The following is a 23291-nucleotide window of genomic DNA, read 5'->3' as shown; positions in this document are numbered from 1 at the left end:
ATTGCCAGTACATTCAGTACAGAAATGTATGCAATATTTGTCATAAATTTAACAGCAGAAATTACATAGAAAAGAATAACAACTAACAAGATTGACAAATTACCAATATAACATAATGTAAATATAAATATAATGAAACAATATAAATAAAAATAAAATTATCTACAGATATACTAACATGCCAACATAACTACGGAAAGCGTTTTCTTTTTATTTCGATAACGAGATGTAGTCACTTAAGCAATAAAATGTATATTGGAGTAAAAACTGTTTGAGTTTTAACCTAAACTGTCTAAAGGTAGGGATATTTTTAATTGCGTCTGGTAATACATTAAAAATTTTGCAGCATTGATAAATTAAATTATTCTGGAATAATGCTGTCCTATGTTTACCAGGGTTTAGATTAGTTTTATGTCGGGTGCTATAATTATGTACAGGTTGAATAAAGCGAGGCTTATTTTTATACCCGAAGCAGCATATTTCCAAAATGTACGTGTCTACAACTGTTAATATATTTAATTCTTTAAAATATGATCGGCAGGAAGTTCTGAAGGGTAAATTGCAAATGGTTCTAATCGCCCGTTTTTGTAGTATCAGCACGCGTTGTACTTGAGCACTACCACCCCAGTTTACTATATTGTACTTAATGTGCGAGTGAAAGTTCGAATGATACAGGGTGAGAAGCGTAGATCTAGTGCAAAGATTTTTTAAAGCATTTAGCGAATAGCAACAATTTCGCAATTTTTTACATACGTTATCAATATGCAAGGACCATGTAACATCCTGACAAACAGTCAGGCCAAGTATTTTTGTCGACTCTAGACAGGTTAAGCCTCCAACTCCAAGATCTTTTGTATTACAGATACTACGTACGTGTACTTCCAAAAGGAACCAACACAGTTTTGTCCAAGTTAATAATCACTTTATTATTAGTGCACCATCGGTGTAGTTTATCCAGCGTATGTTTTATTATAAAAGTAAGATCAGACGTTGTTTTTGCCTTAATTAAAATGTTAGTGTCGTCAGCGTATGAAATGACGGTTATATTCTTACTATTGTTATTTTCCACAAGATACGGTACAAGGTCATTGCTATATATTATAAACAATGTAGGGCCTAAAATTGAACCCTGTGGTACCCCTGACAGTATAGTTAACGCGTCACCACGTTCACCACTTGGCAGTTCTACCTTCTGCGATCTCTTGCACAGGTACGATTTAAATAACTCAAGAGCGGTGCCGCGAATACCGTAATGATACATTTTCGCAATTAAAGTGCTGTGATTTACGGTATCAAACGCCGCTGAAAAATCAATAAAGAGACCTGCAACTAACATACGACGATCCACAGCAGAAATTACTTCGGTCATAAAGTCATATAAAGCCGTATCGGTTGATCTATTTTTTATAAAGCCATGTTGAGCACTATTAACGATTTTAAACGTTGTTAGGTAGTTGGTAAGTTGTTTATTTATGACAGACTCAAAAACTTTGGAAAAACTTGATAAAAGGCTAATTGGCCTATAATTGCAAACGTTACCTGGATCGCCCTTTTTGTAAAGCGGTTTTACAACTGCTCCTTTCAAACGTTCAGGGTAAACACCAGATTGAAGTGTCAAGTTTATTATATAACATAACGGTTCAGCTATCAAACGGTTGACTAATTTTAATATATTATTGCTAATTTCATCTTCTCCGCACGATAATGAAGATTTCAATGAACAAATAATGGAGACTATATCCGTAGTGATAAGTGGAGTGAAAAACATTGAATGCGGGAGGGGTGAAGAAAGTGAGACATTTACATCATAAGATTTACTTTTGCGATCATAAAACCGTGTGAAATGAGAGGCAAACATATTAATCGCTTCCCAGTTAGGGACCTTTACTCCCTTTTTGAGAATTGTAATTTCCGTGGGTCTTCTTGACCTTCCATTTAAAGAATTAATGATATTCCATGTCATTTTCGGCTTGTTGGTTGCATTTTTCAACTTAGAGTCCAAATATCGTTTTTTTGTTATAACGAGCTGTTTCTGATAAAGCGAATGATATTCTTTAAACATATTTTTAAAGATGATATATTTTTCAGATAGGATCTTAAGGTCTATAACTTTTTGCTTAAGTTTATGCAGTTCGGGTGTTAACCAAGGAAGGGTGGTTGGTTTTTTTTGTTTATGTGGAAGTAGGGGAAAGTTTAAATTAAAATGATACATAAAAATATGGAAGAAATAATCAAAGGCTTGTTCGGAGTTTCTGGTAGTATAGACAACCTCCCAGTGCTCTAGTGAAAGATCATATTTAAATTGCTCTTTATTGGTATCTGAGAATACCCGACGCTTACGCCGAATTGGATGAATGTTTTCTAACTTACTCGGGCTTTCTATAGTCAATAGCTGACCATAGTGATCTGATACCCCCAGGTTGATATTATCTACATGGAAATTTAATGTGTGTGATATGAAAACATTATCTAGGCAGGATCGTTTGGAAGGAGTGACTCTGGTAGGTTCGTTAAGGCAATATATCTGGAAAGAATTTGCGTCACATCGCGTTTTTTATCGCCGATTACTAATTTGATTATTATTAAACTTAAAATTGCCAGACCGCTTAAAACAATCCCATGGATATTGTGTGCTCGTGATTAATTTAAATTGCTAAAAGAGTGTTCACATCTTGGAAGTAAGCAGTAGCGGGTGGAAAACCGGGCCCTAAGCAACTTCGAATATAGTAGGCTGGCGGAACGATGCATATTCGAAAACGAATATAATCTTTGACATGGAAGTCATCGTCGTTGCGTCTTTTAGACAATTCCAATTCAAAACTCTCCGATGATATTAAATATACGTTCATATACGCAAAGCTCTTGCGGAACTAGTAACTAGTAACGATTTACCCAATTTTGAAAACGGATGGGGCGCGTTTTCGCCAACCCAAAGGGCATTCTCAAATACTCGTAGTGGCCGTCTAAAGGCAGTTTTCGATATGGAATCGGCTACGCACAGGTAATGAACCCTAGCGAGATTCCAGACGGAAAAATATTTGCAATCTGGGTTAAGGTTTTCCAAAAAATATCGTCAGTTCTCAGCAATTTTCTGTTCTCCGGGGGAATAAGCGAAAGGGCGATACACCACCGGAAGCGTCATCTTTAATCTTTCGAATCGCATGTCACCACAACTATCGCCGCAGTGAATGAGTACGGACCAACTACGCCCAATTATAAAACGGTACGTTTATCAGCCCATCTGAAACTGCAAGTGCTTCCACCTTGGACTGGACTTCGTCCGGCGGTGGGACCATTCGTGAAGAATCTGGTTTTGCTTCTATTGTGGAACAACAAGTTGGAGTGGGTGTATCTGTATACGATGCCCTGGGACATGAAGTAACCTTTGTCTGCCCATTGGAGAAACCAGTCGTAGTTCCATTCTGAGTTTCAAAGTGATCGATTATTTTCTTTCGCGACCCCTACTCGTTGTTGGCAGTTCGGACATTGGCTGCGGATTACTCCAGCAGCGCCACATCCAAAACAGGCAACCGGTGTAGCGGTGGTTGCGTTACTTCTGTTCAGTTGTCCCGTGTGTGGCCTAGATATTTGCAGTAGACACAGCGGGGTTTCTTGGGAGGCGTTTTTTATCCTGTCTTGGGTTATGGGTGGCTGGTCGTCCTCTTCAACCTTATGAAGTTCTTCGAGGAGTCCCAGAAAGGATTTTTTGCGGATGAGGCGATGGAGGAGTCCGCAAGCCATGTAGTGTTGTAGTGTCTCGCTAATGTCCTGGTCGATACTTGCGAGTATGGCGCGTTTCTGGGCGATGAACAATTCCGTCGTCTGCGCCATCTCGTTCCGTTAGGGAGAGATCTCGGAAGAACTGGTACGACGGTTTCTTCTCGAGCAAGAGAGTGGCGTCCTTCCAGGAGATGGTGGACTTCTTCACTCCTTGCCACCAGGTTCGCAGAATTTAATTGAATTTGATTGATCCCGCGAATTAAATTATATCCGCGAATAATTCCGAAAAACCGCGACACTCCCCAAAATTATCCTCGGGCACGTTGATGAAACCGCTAATCAATTGAAATGACTTTGATTGGCACCACAAATTAAATTAAATCGCGAATGAAATTCATGATGGCGGAAAAAGTGACCCTCTGCTACTCGTGATCAAGGATTGAGTGTAACGCCAAAAGCTTTCCCTTCCAAATTGTGAGAGGAATTTATATAATGGCTATTAAAAGGCGTTATAATTTCACTCATTGCGCCTCTTCGCCACCTGCCCCCTTCTTTCAGGAATATTCATTTTTCTGTCAATTTTCTATGAATTTTGAGGATATATCTTCTGATAAGTTGTGCACTGTATCTCTTAATGTATCTAAGCAAAGTTGTCGGTCAGCTCTCCACATAGAAGGGAGAAGCTCAGCCTCGTTTTAAAAAAAAATCACGTTACCGCTCTTTCTCGAATTTAGGAAAAATTAGTTGTTCTCCCATTACCGCTTCTTCAATTTATTTTCATTGAAAGCTTTCGCCAGTTGCCAAATTAAGTTACTTACTCTCTCATTATCTCTCTCTCTTTCAAGCGCCAAGGCAAATAAAGTCGAGCTACTACACCGAACGCGTTAATTAATTATACTCCTCTCGAATGAAATAATTGATTTCGCTTCCTTTTAACGGGGAACGTTTCCGCTCTTTATTATAATTTAAATCGGACGCTTCTCGTCGTAATCGGATCAGTTTCGCAATTAAAAGCTCGCGATCGCCGTTGTACGAGTTGAAAAGAGTCGATCCCGAGCACGATGTAAATGCCACACCTAATCGTCGTACGATTCGAGAAGTTGTGAGAGCAAAGTTGTAATGGTCGAAAAAGTTTGAACTCGATTACATTCCTACGGGCGGCGTCTTTGTAATCATCTCCAATTAAGTGGCCGAAACGTTCGGATGGCCGGTGCTTTTTATCGAATCCATGCACGGAATGAGGCGTGAGTTGTACGAAATAGACAATTTTCTAGATTACGAATTATTAAATCCGGGACTAATCTTCGACCATCAGGATTATATCTTGAAAGTCCAAATTGCATTTTTGACGAGCGGTACTTCTATATGCACCCTGTGTGTGATCATGATCGTTAGCTATGCAATTTTCGAAACGCGTGGAAACGCAGGATTGTGGTGTCTCGTGCTTAGATCTGGAAAAAGATCTCTTAAATAATTTCTGAAATTCGCGTAGATGAGCCTTCGAGAGTAGGAAAAGCTTTTGAGTGAGATTTTCAGTACGACTGAGATTTGAATATACATAGAAAAAAATACACATTTCCAACCAGACGTCCAGACGTCAAAGTGTAATTTTATACACCAATTTTGTGTTGAATTAAACTTAAATCTTAGATGAGACAAGTGAAACTTCTTCTCACTCAATCTCAAAGGTTTATCTCCCGTCAGTCTCCAATAATTTGCTATCATAACTAAAACCGTTGTGCACCTGACAGCCTCGTTCTAAATTACACAAGTTTACTTCGGTTGCGTCTCGTTCAAATGTCTTTGAGGGAAACTCTCGGCAATTAATCATCACAAAAGCCTGCTCCGCGCGCGAATCGGCTGGGAAACCAATCAAACTTTCTTTTACAACGGCCCGCGATTCTTCGCATTTAATTAAGAGTGAAACGAGTAGTCCCCCTGCCTCAATTAGGGGCGACCGACGATATTAAATCGCAATTGAACCCCAATGAGGAGTATTAATCAAATGAAGTGGATTATTGGAACGTTGGATTACTCGAAATGTGCTGCGTTTAGTAAAAAAGTTGGTAATCCAAATCGCGTTTCCATTTAGACCACTTTCCTGGAGAATGAGGCGTATACGCATTTATTTTTGGGTCAATACAAGATAATCGCGTGAATGTTTAAAGCATGTACTTGTGTTCCATTAAAGCCTGTGTACATACATCGCTTGTAAATAATTAAATTTATATTACATTATAGATTGGACATTGGGGTAGCCGTATTTATTATTTATAAAATCGATAATTGCAAAGGTGCACCGTTGCAATTGGTTCATCGGTGGTTTACCGATCGCAATTATCCCTTTAATGTGGCTGCTAGTCGGTTAACGTCTGTGGGATTACTCGAGTTCAATCTACCCCCGTAGCAATTTGTGACGATGATTTTGAATTACTGCACATTTAGAATCGTTACAGTTGACCTACTTCAGGCGTTTCCAATTTTTGACGATTCGACATGCTGCGCAGCAGAATTAAACTACTTCGGTCTCGTGGTGAACTTGAGGTAAATTAGTTACGCGTGCCAAATCCAGGAAGGTGATTACCTGTCGCTAAGACGCACCGGGTCGCCTTTGACCCGGAGTTTCAGGGTTAAAACTTTGGGTTTCGGGTTTTATTCTGAAATATACGGAAAAATAAAACGTTTGGCAATGAAAAAAATGATTGCTGAACAATGACCACTCGACTATGATAATGTATTCCCTCCCTCCCCCCTCCCGCCTCTCTAACCTCTTGGATTTTTGGAACACACGTTTTTTACGAACGTTCAAAGAGGTCCATTAGTAAATATATTATTAAGATTACCACCTACCGTATACAGGGTGTTACTGGAGTGGAAATAAAATAGGTGGGTAGAACAAGGTGGTAGAACGGGGATCAGGGGTCGCAAACTTTATTTCGAAGCTACCCTTATAAATTTCCTTCAATTTTTCTAAAACCATAAGACGCCTTTAAATAGGATATGGGATATTATTGCCAGGAAAAAAGGTTTATGTATATACTCACTTGTAGAACTCGATTGTAGAAAGGATGTCGCATAACCGCCAACACGAACGTGACTGTTAAAAAGCACCATGTCACTTCGTCGATTTTTATGTATACATCGCCGTGAAAGCTCTTGTCGTGGTTGATTTCGTCGTTCTCGTCTTCGTCCAAGCCGGATTACTGCCTTCGTGGTTATCAATCTACAACCTACGTTTACTGACGTAAAAGTAATGAGTCAAATCTCAAATTTTAAGACAATAATACAATATTCAAAATAATATCACATCTTAAGTGAAGACAACTACCACCTGTAAGCGGGAAAAAATTCACTGTGGTACCAATCGCCTTACAGTCATCCCTTCTCATTTAAGGGTGCGAGTATGCTGATATAAAGGAACTAATCGGAAAAAGTAATATAATAAATAAAGTCATACTCGCGCTTGTAAGTGTCTCCTGTAAATAGCAAAAGACGGTCGCGAGTATGCCAATATAAAGGCGATAATAAACGAATAGTAATATTCAAGATAATATTCACACTTTTAAGAGAAAAAAAACTTACACAAAAGTGATCCACTTTTATAATAGATACTTGTTAATGAATAATTCAGCGGTAGGAATCTTTTAAAATAGAAATAAACTAACTTGGTAGACGAAAGTTTTTATAACGTCCATTTATGTTATACCCTAATGCGTAACGTGCCCTCTTTCCGAATAAACAAAACAGAACCTCTAGCTTACGATCTTATATTACAGTAATAATTTATGACGTGGGAAAAATTGCGCTTCTAGCTTCCTTGAGGAATGGATATTTAACTTGTAAAGAGAGCGTTTTAGAGCATACCTGTTTATAGTATAGTATAGTATAGTATATTATTACAGGCGAAAGATGTAGAAATGTGCTTTGTTAATTATATTCAGTCCGAATTCACTATAGGAATAATCCACTCAGAGCTGGGCAGTATTCGATTTTGTAAATACTTTTTAGTATTCAAATTCTTTAAAGTATTCAAATACTTTGTAATTAAATACTTTTATGGAAGCAGTATTTGTATTTGTAACTCAAATACTTTCACAAATATTTAGTATTCGAATACTTCGCAAAGTATTTGGATACTTCGTAAAGTATTCGAATACTTCGTAAGGTATTCGAATACTTCGCATAGTATTTGACCAAAAATCGACTGCACCAAAATTTCCCGGGAAAACACTTCTTATTAATTTTGGTGCGTAGAATCCAAAACAATTCGTACTTTTTCGATCAGACTTCTCAATCAAAAGTTATAGACTAGAAACCAATTCGAAAGAAAATTCAAAGGGCTGTAACTTTTGAACTAGTAGCCCAATCTTGGAACTGTTTGAAATTATGGATTCTACAGGCCACATTCTATAAGAAAATTTTTTTCCCGGGTCGATCTGAGCCAATTTTTTTTTCGGGCCTCAAAAAAAGGCAGTGTATAACCTTCCTTTTTTACCAAAAATCGACTACACCAAAATTTCTCGGGAAAACACTTTTTTCTTATTAATTTTGGTGCGTAGAATCCAAAACAATTCGTACTTTTTCGATTAGACTTCTCAATCAAAAGTTATGGACTAGAAACCAATTTCGAAAGAAAATTCAAAGGGCTGTAACTTTTGAACTAGTAGCCCAATCTTGGAACTGTTTGAAATTATGGATTCTACAGGCCACATTCTATAAGAAAAATTTTTTCCGGGTCGATCTGAGACAATTTTTTTTTCGGGGCTCAAAAAAAGGCAGTGTATAACCTTCCTTTTTTACCAAAAATCGACTACACCAAAATTTCTCGGGAAAACACTTTTTCTTATTAATTTTGGTGCGTAGAATCCAAAACAATTCGTACTTTTTCGATCAGACTTCTCAATCAAAAGTTATAGACTAGAAACCAATTTCGAAAAAAAATTCAAAGAGCTGTAACTTTTGAAATAGTAGCCCAATCTTGGAACTGTTTGAAATTATGGATTCTACAGGCCACATTCTATAAGAAATTTTATTGAGTATTTGATTACTTACTTTTTAAAGTATTTGAATACTTTTCAATGTATCTGTATCTAGTATTCGCTTGTGCTGGACTTAAAAGTATTTAGTATTCAAATACCTTTGATTTGTGTAAAGTATTTACTATTTACTTTTTGAAAGTATTCTGCCCAGCTCTGAATCCACTACAAAGTACATTCTTTTCAATTAGAATTAATTAATTGAATTAGAAATATAATATTCGCAGGTAGCTATAATCCTATATAAATCTGCGCGTGGTCTGATATGAATAAATGCAACAATTGGGGGTGTTGGTCAGGGGCGGACTTAATAAATTAAAGTTTATTAATTAAAGTCATGTTTTTATTAAAACGTTCCAAAGAAAGTTACGCTCGTTTTAGGTAAATTGGTTACTACGGCTCACAGTAAGGTTAAATGGTGCCTTAAATGTTGGTTCTGTGAGTAACAGACCTAGTGTGAACTACGCCCTTTATAATAAAGACATTATTATTCTGCTGTGGAGTCAATAGAATCTCATCTCCAACTTAGTTCTGTGGACCGCTGTTCATTTCAATCCCTAATGCCAGTTCGCGTTCTCGTAGTTAATGGATCCCGAGTACTGTCATTTATGCTTTCGCTCGTTAGAACGAAATTAAAAGGGCGCAGTCAACGAAAAAGATCTCCCTTTTCGGTCCCACACTTATCGGTAAATGACGGTTGAACTTGTTGGGTGCTTGAAGGTCTCAATGTCCTCGGGGATTTTTCTGTGGCACAAGAAGAGACTTTGCTTCTTAAAACGAAATAATGTGACTGTTTTGAAGAGAATGTTCAGCAACCGCGGACATTGACACGGTCTGATCCCGTGATGTAACAAAATTACCATGAGATAAGCACACGGTAAGCTCAGAGGAAGTAGAGGTGGGTCGGGGTTCTTGTACACTACCCAAAACGGAGCAAAAGGTAATAATTTTAAACCGGATAGGCATCACTAAGTCTCTAGTAGATTGCGATATTACTGTCTAACGTTTGACACTCGGGTACGCGTATACTACAAACTGTAATTAACACTCAATAAGGACAATTTACGCTAGCAAAATTTTGACTCGACCACGAATTGTCCGTGCAAATCGGTGATATATATAAAAGCTTAAACGTCACGCAATTTCTGCGTAATAACACAAGTAACGTATACAAAAATTGTAGATATCGGTTGCGGAATAGGTCTCGGATCTAATTTACATTGCATTGTTTTGTAGGTTTAATTGGTTTTAATTTACTATTAAGTCTTGGGGGTGGTTTAGTATAATTAAACTTTGGCGAATTTTCGTCAACTTTTGTTTGTTGCTGGCAGGATGAAAGGTGAAACTTCAAGACTAATTTGTTGTTGTTGTTGATTGCACTGAAAAGAAAGTAACTTTTCGCCCTGACACGTAAGTAGTAAAGAGTTAGCGCATTATTTCTAATAAAGTTTTTAGGTCGAATTTGAAACGCCATTAATCTAAAACAAAGCTAGATTTATACAGCGCGCAATTTATAACAATTCCATATGTACTTTTCAAATTAAGATAATAACCCATTTTTCTCCTTTTTTTGCAGGGTACGAGTGGAATACTACGTCAATGAAAATACATTTAAGGAACGACTGCAACTTTACTTTATTAAGAATCAAAGATCTAGTAAGTACCTAATAAAGCCGTTCGAAAATCGCATGTCTAAAGTGCCTCTCGCTAGGTCAACAACCAAAACGCTTCCTTTTCATTTATCAAGATTATCGAACAACCCCTTTGTTGCGGAAAAGTTGGCTTTCGAAATGGGAAAAATTGACGCGCGGTTAACTTGTAGGGGGCGGCTGCGGTTTTTTATTTATCTCCCTAAATCTCGTTGATATTTATCGAAGGTCGGTTACCGTTGTTTAGTGTCCGGAAGACACGTCGAATACGCGCTATACAGTAAATCTAGGTGGAACCCTAATAAATTCGAGCGGAAAGTTTTCGGATTCGGCTATTTATAAGTGATCGATATATTCGTATCTTTAATGGGCGTAGGTATGCGGATATTAATTGGAAATGGTGCCCACACGCGAAAGGGAGAATTTGAGTTTGCGAAGGCCCGAGATCTGTTGCGCTGCGAGTGTTTATTTACATTTTCATTAATGCCTTGTATTAAATTACGAACACTTCTAGAGCTTGCATAATTTGAGCTTATTGCCTACCATGCTCATCCGGTAAATGTCGAAAAAATACGGAACTTCAGAAAGCGATAAAAGCACAGAAGCTCGAGCTTGCAAAGTATACGAGTTACAGACGTGTGGGAGGCTACAAAAACTAGAAAGAATTACAGACAATTTTGGAACTACCCCTACTACCATAGGATCCGCACAAGCTGCAGGGGTGCAGGATTAAGGAAAACCACAGATGTGGCGGAAGCTACAGGAAAACTATACATAGGTACTACGAGCAACTATGAAAATACAGCAACTGTAAAAAGTGCAGAAGCGTCAGCAACATCGTATTCTTTTTCCAGCTAACATGCTGTTCCAAATTGCGAAAACTACATTTTTTCTCCTTCTCTCCACTTATTTCTTCTCTTCTCGTTTCCGCATCTAAACCTCTCTATTAGTTTGATGTTTTTATTTTCCTCCCTTAGAAATTTCGGTACCTCCTCCGTTATTAGTATCTTCTGTTTCTTGGTGAACTGTCGATTTTCTCTCTGTGTTGCTGTACTTGTATACCCTGTTCCATTTTTATAAGTTCTTCTTCCATCCTTTCTCCCATTTATCCCCTCCCTTTTAATAATTGCATCAATTTTGACTTTCCTCTACTATTTCTCACACCTGTCTCTTCGCCACTTCTCACTTTTCTCTTAATCCCCTTGTTCGTGTGGTTGCGCCAGTATTTCATTGTATCTTGTAAATGTGTCCCCTCTTTTGTAAATTAGCACTTTATCCCTTTCTTCCATTCTTCCGATAGACCTGTCATATCTTGTCTATTAGTTTCCCTTAGCTCCTTGACGCTATCTGTGGCGAAACATTCCCTCCCTGCCATCACTCCCTACCGTTTTCCCTTTCTTCAGTTTCTTTAATTGCTGCTTAACCTTTTCTCTTGATATCTCGTCTCCTTCCCCTCCTCTCTTCTTCTTGATCACCCTCTTTCTCCTGGTTTCCCTGTAGTATCTTCATTTATTTAATTATAGTTATAAAGTCAATTGTCTGTGGTCTGTAGGTTGTCTCCACTTATTGAGTTTTTCCCATTTCCTCGGTGTATGATCTTCCTTTATTTATTTCCTTATTTATATTTTTCTGTTTCTGCACCTTTTTTCTGTACATCTCCTTTTTTATTTTTTTTCTGTTCTCTAATCTCTCCCCTTTCTTTCTTTTTCCGTCATTGTTCTGTATCTGTTTCTCTCTTCTGTACACACTTCTCTCCCACCATTCCTTTTTTTGTCACTCGAATATCACATTTTGGTTTTTTTGGCATATCTTCGGAGGTCATGGGAATTTTCTGGTTTTCCTTACAGCGCGATAATAACTCTTATTTCGCAACTTTTCCCTACTTTGACCATCTTCTATGCTTTCCGAGCTCCCCATGGTAGACCTCCTTATCTTGGGAACAGTGTATAAACGTGTAAATATTATAAATAAATCTTTTAATAGAAGACCTATGTGACTTCTGGACCAGGAAGTGACGTCACACCAAATAGAGACGAACACGTGACGGCACACCAACGTCTATAGCAACCACATGACCGATGGCGCGGGTCCGATCCATGCTGGCCGATTTAGTGACTAATAAAATGGCGCCCAACAAAATGGCGGGATTAGAGACTAATAAAATGGCGTCCAACAAAATGGCAGATTTAATAACTAATAAAATGGTGACCGATCTATGATGGCGGATTTAATGACTAATAAAATGGCGCCCAACAAAATGGCGGAATTAGAGACTAATAAAATGGCGACCGAACCAAGATAGCGGATTGGGTGACTAATAAAATGACGTCCAACAAAATGGCCGACCACACCGCTCATTGGCTGTGACGCCACAGGTGGCGGACTCTAAAGGTCACGCCTACCGTATCCCATTGCCCAAAGCGAGGGGCTTGCTCGTCTCTGATTGGCTGTGATGTCACGTGCTCGTCTCTGATTGGTGTGACGTCACTTCGTGGTCCAGAAGTCACATAGGTCGTCTACTAATGCTAGTCATTTTGTTCATTACTGCACAATTGGTACGAATGACTCCAAAATTTTCTCATACCCAGAGTGAACAAACCCTGTGTAAACAGCAAAAATTGCGCGTGATACACAAGTTACAGTTACAAGAGCTGCATGAACCAAAAACCAAAACTGTTTTGATTTTCCTGACTTCATTTCTTTTTGTACTATTTTGTCTGTTCTCTGAAGTCCTTCTCCTCTATCTCTCCCCTTTCTTTCTTTTTCCGTCATTGTTCTGTATCTGTTTCTCTCTTCTGTACACACTCTCTCACACCATCCCATTCTTTAATATCTCTCTTCTCCTTCACTTATTCGTTTCCACGTTATTGCCTTTTTAATACTTTCCCTTATAGTTTTCCACTCCTCCTCTATGCTTTCTCCTATTTCTTATTCTTTTTTTGTGTTGTTACCTCTTTCTAGAAGGCTTCACAGTGTCTTTTGTCCATAAATGTATCTTCCTTCGTCTTTGAATCTTTCGAATTCTTGATCCTTAGGCCTACCTTAAATTCTTTTATTTCTTCCAGTATTTTTTCGTTTACTAGTATGTAATCAATTACCGATCTCCCTCCTCCTCCCATATATGTATATTGCCCTCATTATTTTCCTGCAATTTTGTTTAATATAGTCCATCCTCTATTTTCTGTTAATTCCAATAACAATTCTCGCTGTTTGATGCATTCTTTCTCTTGACTTTCTATCTTATGTTTTCTCTTCCCATCTCTACTAATTTTCATTTAGTCCCTGCTCTGGCATTTAAATCGCCATCCAATATGAGCGTTTCTTCCCCCCTTTCATCTACACTCGTTTTTTCAGTGTGCCCTCTTCCTCTTCCACTTCCTTTCCAGATTTCTTTCTCACATTTTTTACCCCTGTTATTATTCTTGCAGTTTTGTTCTTCTACCCGTGATTTCACCATCCCCCCAACATCATATTCTCTTACAAACTTTCAGGGTAGTACGTCTTTGCGTTGCAGAAGCTACAAGAGTTAAGTGCATTACAGAAGTACAGCAAATTCTGAACAAGCGAGTTCGGCATAGCTCGGACCCTCAATTAGAGTCGCCTCTCTACGTCCATGGTGCCAAACGACGTTTACCAACGGCCAAATACACACTACACTTCTTTGCACACCAATGCCGAGTGAGCCGAAGGCGAGTTCGGCATAGCTCGGATCCTCCCTTAGACTCGCCTTTCTACGTCCATGGTGCCAAACGACGTTTACAAACGGCCAAACATATATTACACTTTTTTCGCACACCAATGCCGAGCGAGCCGAAGGCGAGTTCGGCATAGCTCGGACCCTCCCTTAGACTCGCCTTTCTACGTCCACGGTGCCAAACGACGTTTAGCAACGGCCAAAAATATATTACACTTTTTTCGCACACCAATGCCGAGCGAGCCGAAGGCGAGTTCGGCATAGCTCGGATCCTCCCTTAGACTCGCCTTTCTACGTCCACGGTGCCAAACGACATTTAGCAACGGCCAAACATATATTACACTTTTTTCGCCCACCAATGCCGAGCGAGCCGAAGGCGAGTTCGGCATAGCTCGGACCCTCCCTTAGACTCGCCTTTCTACGTCCACGGTGCCAAACGACGTTTAGCAACGGCCAAAAATATATTACACTTTTTTCGCCCACCAATGCCGAGCGAGCCGAAGGCGAGTTCGGCATAGCTCGGACCCTCCCTTAGACTCGCCTTTCTACGTCCACGGTGCCAAACGACGTTTAGCAACGGCCAAAAATATATTACACTTTTTTCGCACACCAATGCCGAGCGAGCCGAAGGCGAGTTCGGCATAGCTCGGACCCTCCCTTAGACTCGCCTTTCTACGTCCACGGTGCCAAACGACGTTTAGCAACGGCCAAAAATATATTACACTTTTTTCGCACACCAATGCCGAGCGAGCCGAAGGCGAGTTCGGCATAGCTCGGATCCTCCCTTAGACTCGCCTTTCTACGTCCACGGTGCCAAACGACATTTAGCAACGGCCAAACATATATTACACTTTTTTCGCACACCAATGCCGAGCGAGCCGAAGGCGAGTTCGGCATAGCTCGGAAACCCCCTTACACTCGCCTCTCTACGCCTACGGTGCCAAACGACGTTTACCAACGGCCAAATACACACTACAAACAGTTCTGGATCATGTTCATTTGTAAAAATAACAACAACGAACTTTTGTATCACTGTAAACAGAAAAAAATGCACTTTTAAAAAATGTCAAAACCAACTATGGTTGGTATTTAAATAAATGGAAGTTTGCATTATAAAAGACGAATGGAAATTAATGTATTTCTAATAATAACGATTCCACAACATTTAAAAGAAAAATAACTAAATCTGTTTTTCACTCATATCTAGTAAACTGTGGATTTAAAAAAAAAACCATATCTTGAATAAGCTCTAAAAACGTCAACTGTTTCTCCATTTAGCCGAATCTCTATGCCTTCTGGTTTCCGAGATCCCAATGCATAAAATGAAAAAAAGCTCACCCTGTATATAACTGCAGGTCGCCTACAAATGCAACGAATAAACGAATTTTTAGTAACCATCCCCAATTGTACGAGTTTTGAGTGCAATGCTATGTCGACGTCAGTCAACTGTGACAGCGCCCCCACTTAACAGTCCAATTTGAGGGCCATACATCAGTACAACTGTCCTTATTCCTGCACATGCAGTCAATTCTGTCAACACTTTCAGGGCCACTACATGCTGATCGGCACCAGAAACCGCGGATTTACGATAATAATCCATTATGTAACTAGACTAGAAGCACGTACGAAACTACTTACGCTAACCCAGTTGGTACAAACAAACAAACGCGACCATAACAAGGGGGCTCCGTATAGGTTGGTAACATCTGGATAGTGCAGGTCTTTTATTTGCATTCCGTGACAAATCCTCGTCCGGTCGTAATCCTCCCGCTTAGTCAAAGACTTACAGCGGTAATCCCCTAAATTAATTCAGTTACGACGTCGGTTAAGAAGTGTAAAAGAGGCAATTTTGTAGATGACTTGCGAGAAGGTTGTCGCCGCAACAAAGGGGGGGACGCTTTTAATTCGATCACGTCGGCAAGCGGAAATTATCTGATTAGCGTCGTTGACTATGACGACAAGCAACAGATTTCTGAGCTGACCCAAAATCCTTTATGTGCGCACACTTCAATGCCGATTTTGTTGCAGGTTTAAGGATACGTATAGCAAATTTATTTTTAAAACTCCTATCATGCCTCTTGTACATAATAAGGGTGATCACCGATCAGAATCCCACATACGCAACTTGGTAAGTGCTAAATTTTTTATTTATTTATTACGATCCTTGCATGCACACATCGCCCAAATAACACCGCGGGCTATTTATAGGCCGCGAAAAATCAATAGGGCCAGAATACAAAGTGGAAATCTAATAATACCTGGTCTCAGTACAACGGGTGTGACGCTGTTAACATTGCACACGCCGAAATGTGGGTTTGCATGAATATTGCTTGCCTAATCACTTGCGGGAATACATTAGGTTAATTAAACGCATAATTAGTAAAGTGGAAACATTGAACTTTATTACACCCATTTTTCATTTCACAAGGACGCTTGCTATTACGGTTTTTGACCCTGTGTTTTTACGAAAGTTTCTCATTGAGCTTCATATCGAATTAAAATATACGCTCGATGCATCCTGACAGTACAGAAACTTCCAAATCTGGCAATTCAATTTAATGAACCCCTATCTTTACCCCACCCCGCTTGGAACCCACCATACTAAAGACGCTAATCAATGAAGAAACCGAAATAATCGGACATCAGCTTATAAAACCAGACTCCGACCCCCACCCGAGTATCTAAGCGATAGCAACAAGTCGAGTTCCATCGTCGCTGGGGAAATATGGATGGTAAGAACCAACCAGTGGAGATTTTGCTCGTGGACATCGCACCTCTGGCATTAAGAAGGCAGACAACTTACTCAAGATGAAAGAAGAACGCTCCAGCGTACTGTTCCAAACGACCATACCGGTTGTCACCCTCTCGAAAGCTACAACCAGAAAAAGAGCTTCAAATGATGTGTTACTACGGAGCAAGAAGCCTTGGCAGTTGTTTGAAGTTCCGAGCCTATATTGAAGGTGGGTCGGTAACCGCAATCACAGACCACTAACTCCTCAAGTGGTTGATGTCCATCAAGACACCCACAGGACGTCTGACAAGGTGGGCTTTTTAACAATAACCATACGACATCCAGATCCTCTGGGAAAACAAACTTAGTTGCCGACATACTGCCACGACCCCCAGTGGACAATTATGAGGTGTGCGAAATTGCAATAAAGCCTACCACGAAAGGGAGCTGATGATATTCACCAGGAACAGCTACATGGTCTAGAGTTAAATTAATATTGGATGTTTTCTCGTCACCAGGTGGAGACGAGGAGGATACCCGATGGGCCACTCGTGGATATCTGGACCTGTACACTGACAATGGAGTTGATCTAACCACCGTTACTGATACAAGAGCGTGTACGAACTTAAATCCATCAAGAGATCATGATCAACCCACTTCCGGACACTATGGCATACAGAAAACCTATCAGAAGATCGCCCGACCCATATCCCAGATTCGCCGACGTGGACGCTCCCGCAAATGGCCAACAATGAGGGGCCGTTACGCTCGAGGCGCCATCCCTACTCCACAAAGCTCCTAAGGATCAAAATAGCCTTACTACTCGTGAAAGAAGCGGAACCAGAGAACACGTGGCTTCCATTATCTTGGTCTCAGCATTTAGACGAGTGGAACTAACTACCAGCTCGAGCACTCGTTACTATTTACCTTGATCCAGGTAACTGGAACAGTTACAGTTTGAGGGCCCCGTTCGTACGCGTACCTAAACAGGATTATCCAATGATTTCTTCAGGATTCCATAAAGAAATTTTTCTTGGTTAAGGTGTCTTTTCTTCACACCTCCTTCACTATCACAATTTTATCACATCATCTTCCTTTCTCCTTCTTTCTTCATGTCGCCATTGTTTACAGTTTCTTTCCCATCTCTTTTCTTCAAGACGTGTAAACCTATTTACGCTTTGCCTACATTTCTTTGACGTCCATTTTTTCTTCTCTTCTTTTCAAACACACTTTCTTTCTGCATATTTTACGTATCTTTCGCGTTCCTTTGGTCCCTTATTCTCCTTTCAAGCCTTTGAAGGTCTCCCTTCAAGCCTTCTCGACCTCTCCTTCCTTCGCGATGATATCACACTTCTATCATACGTAAAAGATTATTTCTTCACGTCCTTATCACGTTCGCTTCCTCCACGTCTACTTTCTTTAACTTTCTTTCACAGCTCTATCACACCTTTTTTTTTCTACCTCCTTCATTACATTTTTTTCTTTGCGATTCATTCCACTTTTACAAATTCCTTGCGTGTTTGTCGCGCCTTTTTCAACCTCATCTGTTTACCTTCTTGGCGACCTTTTATGACCTTTACATTCACACGTGTTCCATCCCTCAATAATTTATTTTAGGTTTTTTCCTTCACGCCTCCTTTCTCATAATTGTCCTACTGTCCCTTTTTCAACATTATTCACATCTCTGTGTTTTGCAAGGGTCCTTTATGCATCCGTTGTCCTTTCTGCAGACCCCTTTTGCCCTCTTTCTTCATTTTGCATTTGTCCATGCTTCCTTACTATACCTCTTTTATCTCACCTCTCTTTTTCAAGCTTTTTAAAACTTCTCGAAATGGGTCTCCTGTTTCTTCATGCTTTTTCTTTTTACACTTCTTTTACTCGGTTCCAGTATTCCTCCGTGATCCTTTCTGGAGATCCCTTTTGCTCCTTTTTTTCACTTCTCATCTGTTCGTCCTTACTTTCTTATAAGCACATCTTTCTCACCTCTGTCCTTCAAGCCGTTTAAATCTCCATTATGTTATCCTTATACTTCTCGCCTCCTTTCTGGAAATTGGGCTAATGTTCCTTCATGCTTCTTCTTTCCTCCAATCTTGATTGCTTCACGCCCCGTTTACCCTTATTTTTCAACATTATTCACATCGCTAATGTGTACTTCGCGATTCCTTTATTCCTCCGTTGTCCTTTCTGCAGACCCCTTTTGCTTCTTTTCCTCACTTGCCATTCATTCATTCTTCTTTTCTTATAAGCCTTCTCTTCCCCACCTCTCTTCTTCAAACCTTCAAATCTCCATTATGTAAGCCTTATACCTTTCACCTCCCTCTCGAAATTAGGCTACTGTTCCTTCATGCTTCTTTTTTGCTTCACTCCTGATTTCTTCACGCCCTTTTGCACTTATCTTTCAACATCATTCACATATTTCACGATTCCTTTATTCCTCCGTTGTCCATTCTGCAGACCCTTTCCTCCACAATCCATTTCATCTATTTTCTGGGCACCTCTTTCCTTTCTTGACGCCTTTTCTCCGAAGCTTTCGTGAATTTTGCTCACTTTCTTTCTTTATTGGCCCTTAATTTGCGATCAGATCAGATCCACCCTTTTTAAATCTCTTCTTTTTTTCACATTTACCTCCTTCGCGCTTTCTTTTTACTTTCTTGACGACTTTGGATTCCTTCGCGACTCCTGCTTTTTCGTGCGTCATTCGCTTCATTTCATGTTGTCTTCTTCCTCCAGTGTCTTCCATTAGCACTTCCATAACGCCTCCATTTTGCCCACTTTTTTTTGACAATCCCTTAGGTTCCTTTCACACTTTCTTCGCGCATGGTTCACAGTTTTATCACACATAAATTTCACGCCCTATCACGTTCCCTTCCTCCACGTTACCTTTCTGTATACCTTCTTGAGAGTCTTTCATCACGCCCTTTACATTTACGCCTGTTCCCTTACACCTCCCTCGTTAATTTCCCTTCTCGAAAATGTTCTACTACCCTTATACTTTTCGGACGAATCTTTACACCTGTTTTTTTCTTTGTCACCTGAACCACTTCAAGGTCGCTCGCCACTTGGTGGTGACCTTGGAAAGTAGATCGATCTGACGTGCACGTGGCAGCGACCTTAGAAGGTAGACCAAGGTAAAGCTCAAGGGGCAAGCTTTGATTACGTATCTCATTTTATGGGGTGTTTCTTCCAGGGTGACCAAGATCGATGAGTCTATTTTTGTGGTGTTAAATTAGATGTTTAGGGTCACTCATGGCCCATGACCTCATTTTGTAGTGCCAAATTACATTTTCAAAGTCATACCAGGTCGATGCCCACATTTGGCGTTGTCAAATTACTGTATTGAGGTCATAGAAAGTCAATGACCACATTTTTGGGGTGTCAAATTACATTTCTAAGGTCACACAAGGTCAATGAACCCATTTTGAGGTATCAAATTACATATTTAAAGTTATGACTAAATTTTTGTGGTGTCAAATTACATTTTTGAGGGATCCAAGGGCGATGGCATGAATTTTTGTGGTGTCAAATTGCAATTTCTAGGTCATAAAAGGCAATGGCCCCATTTTTTGTGGTATCAAATTATATTTTCATGGTCATTGACTCACGTCATTGTCACGTCTCTTTTCCGCAAGGTAAGTTCTTTGCGGTAACACACCAACCACACCTCCCTCTATTACACGTTTTTCCTTTTGGTCTCCTGGTTACATCTACACTCCCCCCTCAACATTACGTCTTTTTGCTTTTGCTTCCTACACGCGCCGTTTAGACGTCCTTTATGTTTTCTTATTCAAGGTTTCTCCATTACCTGTTCCTTCACGTGTTCCGCTTGCGCTGACGCCTATGACCTTTGATATTGCCACATTTGGACAGCTGTAACTATTTTTAAAAACTCACCTTCCACCTGAGAAATGCGCCCGAGCCCTCGAATGACACAGTACACAATTCGCTCATTCTACAAATCACTTGCATTGCATTAACAAAGTGTGTCTCATATTTCAGTTACGGTTGCACTCCAGGGAACAAGACAGAATATATCCTGTTAGAAAACTTAACAGAAGAACAATTTCAAGAAAATCCCATCATCAACTGGGATGCCATTTGGTGGGTGAACCGCCCCCTCGTCCTATGGTCAGTCCAAGTCGTGCTAGCAGTTATAAGTCTGACCGAGGCGTTACTATTAGCCTATTTAGGATACAAGGTAAGTGCCTTTTGGACGTGTCAATGCTCCCGATAGTTTAAAATTTCGAAACTGCCCGAACTTTCTCGCCGAAAACGCCGACACCGCCTTCGGGGGCAGTTGAGATAGTGACGGTTACACTTTGAGGAGCAAAACTTTCTCGATTACAATTCGTTATCGTAACGAAACCATCTCGAACTCCCGCGCCACATTCAAGCGTACTAATTTCCTTCGCGCTTCTATAATTAATGGGGCGGAAAGCGGAAAATAAAACATATCGACGAGAGCGAGGCAGGTGTGCAATGGATTATGCAATAAACAAGGAGAGTTGCGATAGCAATAAACTTCGTAACATCGCCATTACGACGTTTTCTCGCTCGGATAGTAAATTGACATTGTAGACGAGGCGGTAATAAACACTACATCGTGCTTCATTTAATTATCAGCCCTTGTGCGGCTCCGCAAAGATTTTAATTACATTTATCGCGAATGGAAGTGAGGAAATTGTGATTTTTTTTTTTCGGCGACGGCGGAGAAATAACGAGCTTCGGGTAGCACGCCGAAATATCTTGTCACGGAAGTTCTGCCTGGAATTTCATTTCTTTACCAGTGCGTGATGCGTTTTGGTTCTAAAACAAAAACGACTGTGAAAAGCTCTCAAGGAGGGGGAACTTTTGAGATGTTGTAAAATCCTTTGAGGCGACTCTAAAGCAAGTCTATTAAAACACTCTTTAAGCACACTAGTCATTTTTAAAGGCTCTTTGACCCTTTAAAGTATTTTGAATCCATCACTAAAGGCACTTAAAGCTTTGAGACGACTCTTGAAGACACTTGTAAAAAAAAACATTACTCTGTAATTGTGTGCAAGCCTGTTGAGGGCCCAGAACAAGAGAAGGTTAATAAATAATAAATGATAAATAATAAATAATAAATAATAAATAATAAATAATAAATAATAAATAATAAATAATAAATAATAAATAATAAATAATAAATAATAAATAATAAATAATAAATAAAGACTTTTGGAGGCTTCTAGAAATTCTTAGTACCATTAAATGTACTTAGAGACCCTTAAAGGTTGTTCAAGATTCTGGTCTGTATTAACTACTATTTAAGTTATTAAAGGCTTTTAAAGACTCATAAGGACTCAAAAGGTCTTAACAGTCTGTTAGTAGCTCTTTTAAGAGAGGAAACATTACTGTTTAAAAACTTCTAGAAGAAGTTTTTATGAAGACCTGAATATGAAAGTTTGACAACCTCCGATCTAATCTACACTCTTCCTGTAAATGAGAACTAAAACTTTGTAGTGCAAACCTCATTAAATTTCCAACTCAACTTGCACAACCTGAAACTTTGAACTTGCGCTCTACTCCAAAAAGCATTCCTGATTAATTTACTAGGGCATTCAGCCGTTTTCACAAATTTCCCAATGCTTGGCATTTGCGGGTCAAGAAATTGGATAGGTAAACGGCAACGTATGAGGAAATGAAGTTACCGCACAATCAGACCAGCGTAATTGAACAAATGGATTTTCGGAATTAAGTCCTTACAGACTAATGGAGTGGAGCGCTCTCCACCTTCCCGTCTAAAAGAATTGCAAGAATTGCGGTCTTCACATAAAAGCACTCACCTCCGCCACATTTTTCGTCGAAACTTAATTACACAAGTACATCTACCTGTACGGCTTTTATATTCGATATGGAGCGCCTTTCAAAAACTTAATAATCTCTGCAGGGGCGGCCGCCCTTACTTTTTTACGGACGAGGTTAACCGTTATAAGTATCAAAAAATGTTGCATTTATAATTCAACTCGAGTCGACGTAGATTCCAGAAGCTAAATTATGTACACGCTTGCCTTCCTTTTGAATAATTGAGCGAAGTTCGCCGTACGTTTTTTTCCCGCTTATGTCCTCTTCGCAGATACTTATGCAATAAGGCCATCGTTTGTTGCTGTAACAGTGATGAATGGCGTACGAGTCGCTTTTTGATTTGTTTACTTACATTTTCAATGCAAGAGACGCCTCAAATGGAAAATTAATTATTGAAAACCGTCGCAATTCAGGACAATGGCCGTTGATATACATTCTTCAGAAATGCTACATTGTAAACTAGTAATCTCTTCGAAAGTATATTCGTAAACAATGTCACTCACATATTCTTACAAATCTTAGTAAAGAAATATTTTGGAAAAACTGCCGAGTGCGCCCAAAGCGTCTCGACGCTTACCATCTGGACACTTCTGTTTGCATCACGAATTGAGCTAATCACGTGCACACTGATTTTT

At 39.7% G+C, this 23291-nt stretch overlaps 1 protein-coding gene across 1 annotated transcript; it reads left to right on the top strand.

The window, feature by feature from the left end:
* Nucleotides 1-6139: 6139 nt before the first annotated feature.
* On the top strand, nt 6140-22111 carry LOC116169120 (potassium channel subfamily T member 1-like). The gene is made up of 5 exons (XM_031485147.1): nt 6140-6264; nt 10333-10412; nt 16128-16227; nt 20827-21025; nt 22073-22111. Exons 1-5 carry the CDS (start codon nt 6140-6142, stop codon nt 22109-22111), a joined length of 543 nt encoding a protein of 180 aa, XP_031341007.1.
* The last annotated feature ends 1180 nt before the right edge of the window (nt 22112-23291 follow it).

This window comes from Photinus pyralis, unplaced genomic scaffold (genome assembly GCF_008802855.1).
Source record: "Photinus pyralis isolate 1611_PpyrPB1 unplaced genomic scaffold, Ppyr1.3 Ppyr1.4_LG4, whole genome shotgun sequence".
Taxonomy (NCBI): Eukaryota; Metazoa; Arthropoda; class Insecta; order Coleoptera; family Lampyridae; genus Photinus; species Photinus pyralis.
This window is presented reverse-complemented; position numbering and strand designations above follow the sequence as displayed.

Bases quoted from the DNA above. Each gene is read 5' to 3' on its own strand.
- LOC116169120 (XM_031485147.1), top strand. From the start codon at position 6,140: ATGATTTTGAATTACTGCACATTTAGAATCGTTACAGTTGACCTACTT. The intron at 10,413-16,127 runs GTAAGTACCTAA...ATTTTGTTGCAG, and splicing joins TATTAAGAATCAAAGATCTA to GTTTAAGGATACGTATAGCA. The intron at 16,228-20,826 runs GTAAGTGCTAAA...CTCATATTTCAG, and splicing joins AATCCCACATACGCAACTTG to TTACGGTTGCACTCCAGGGA.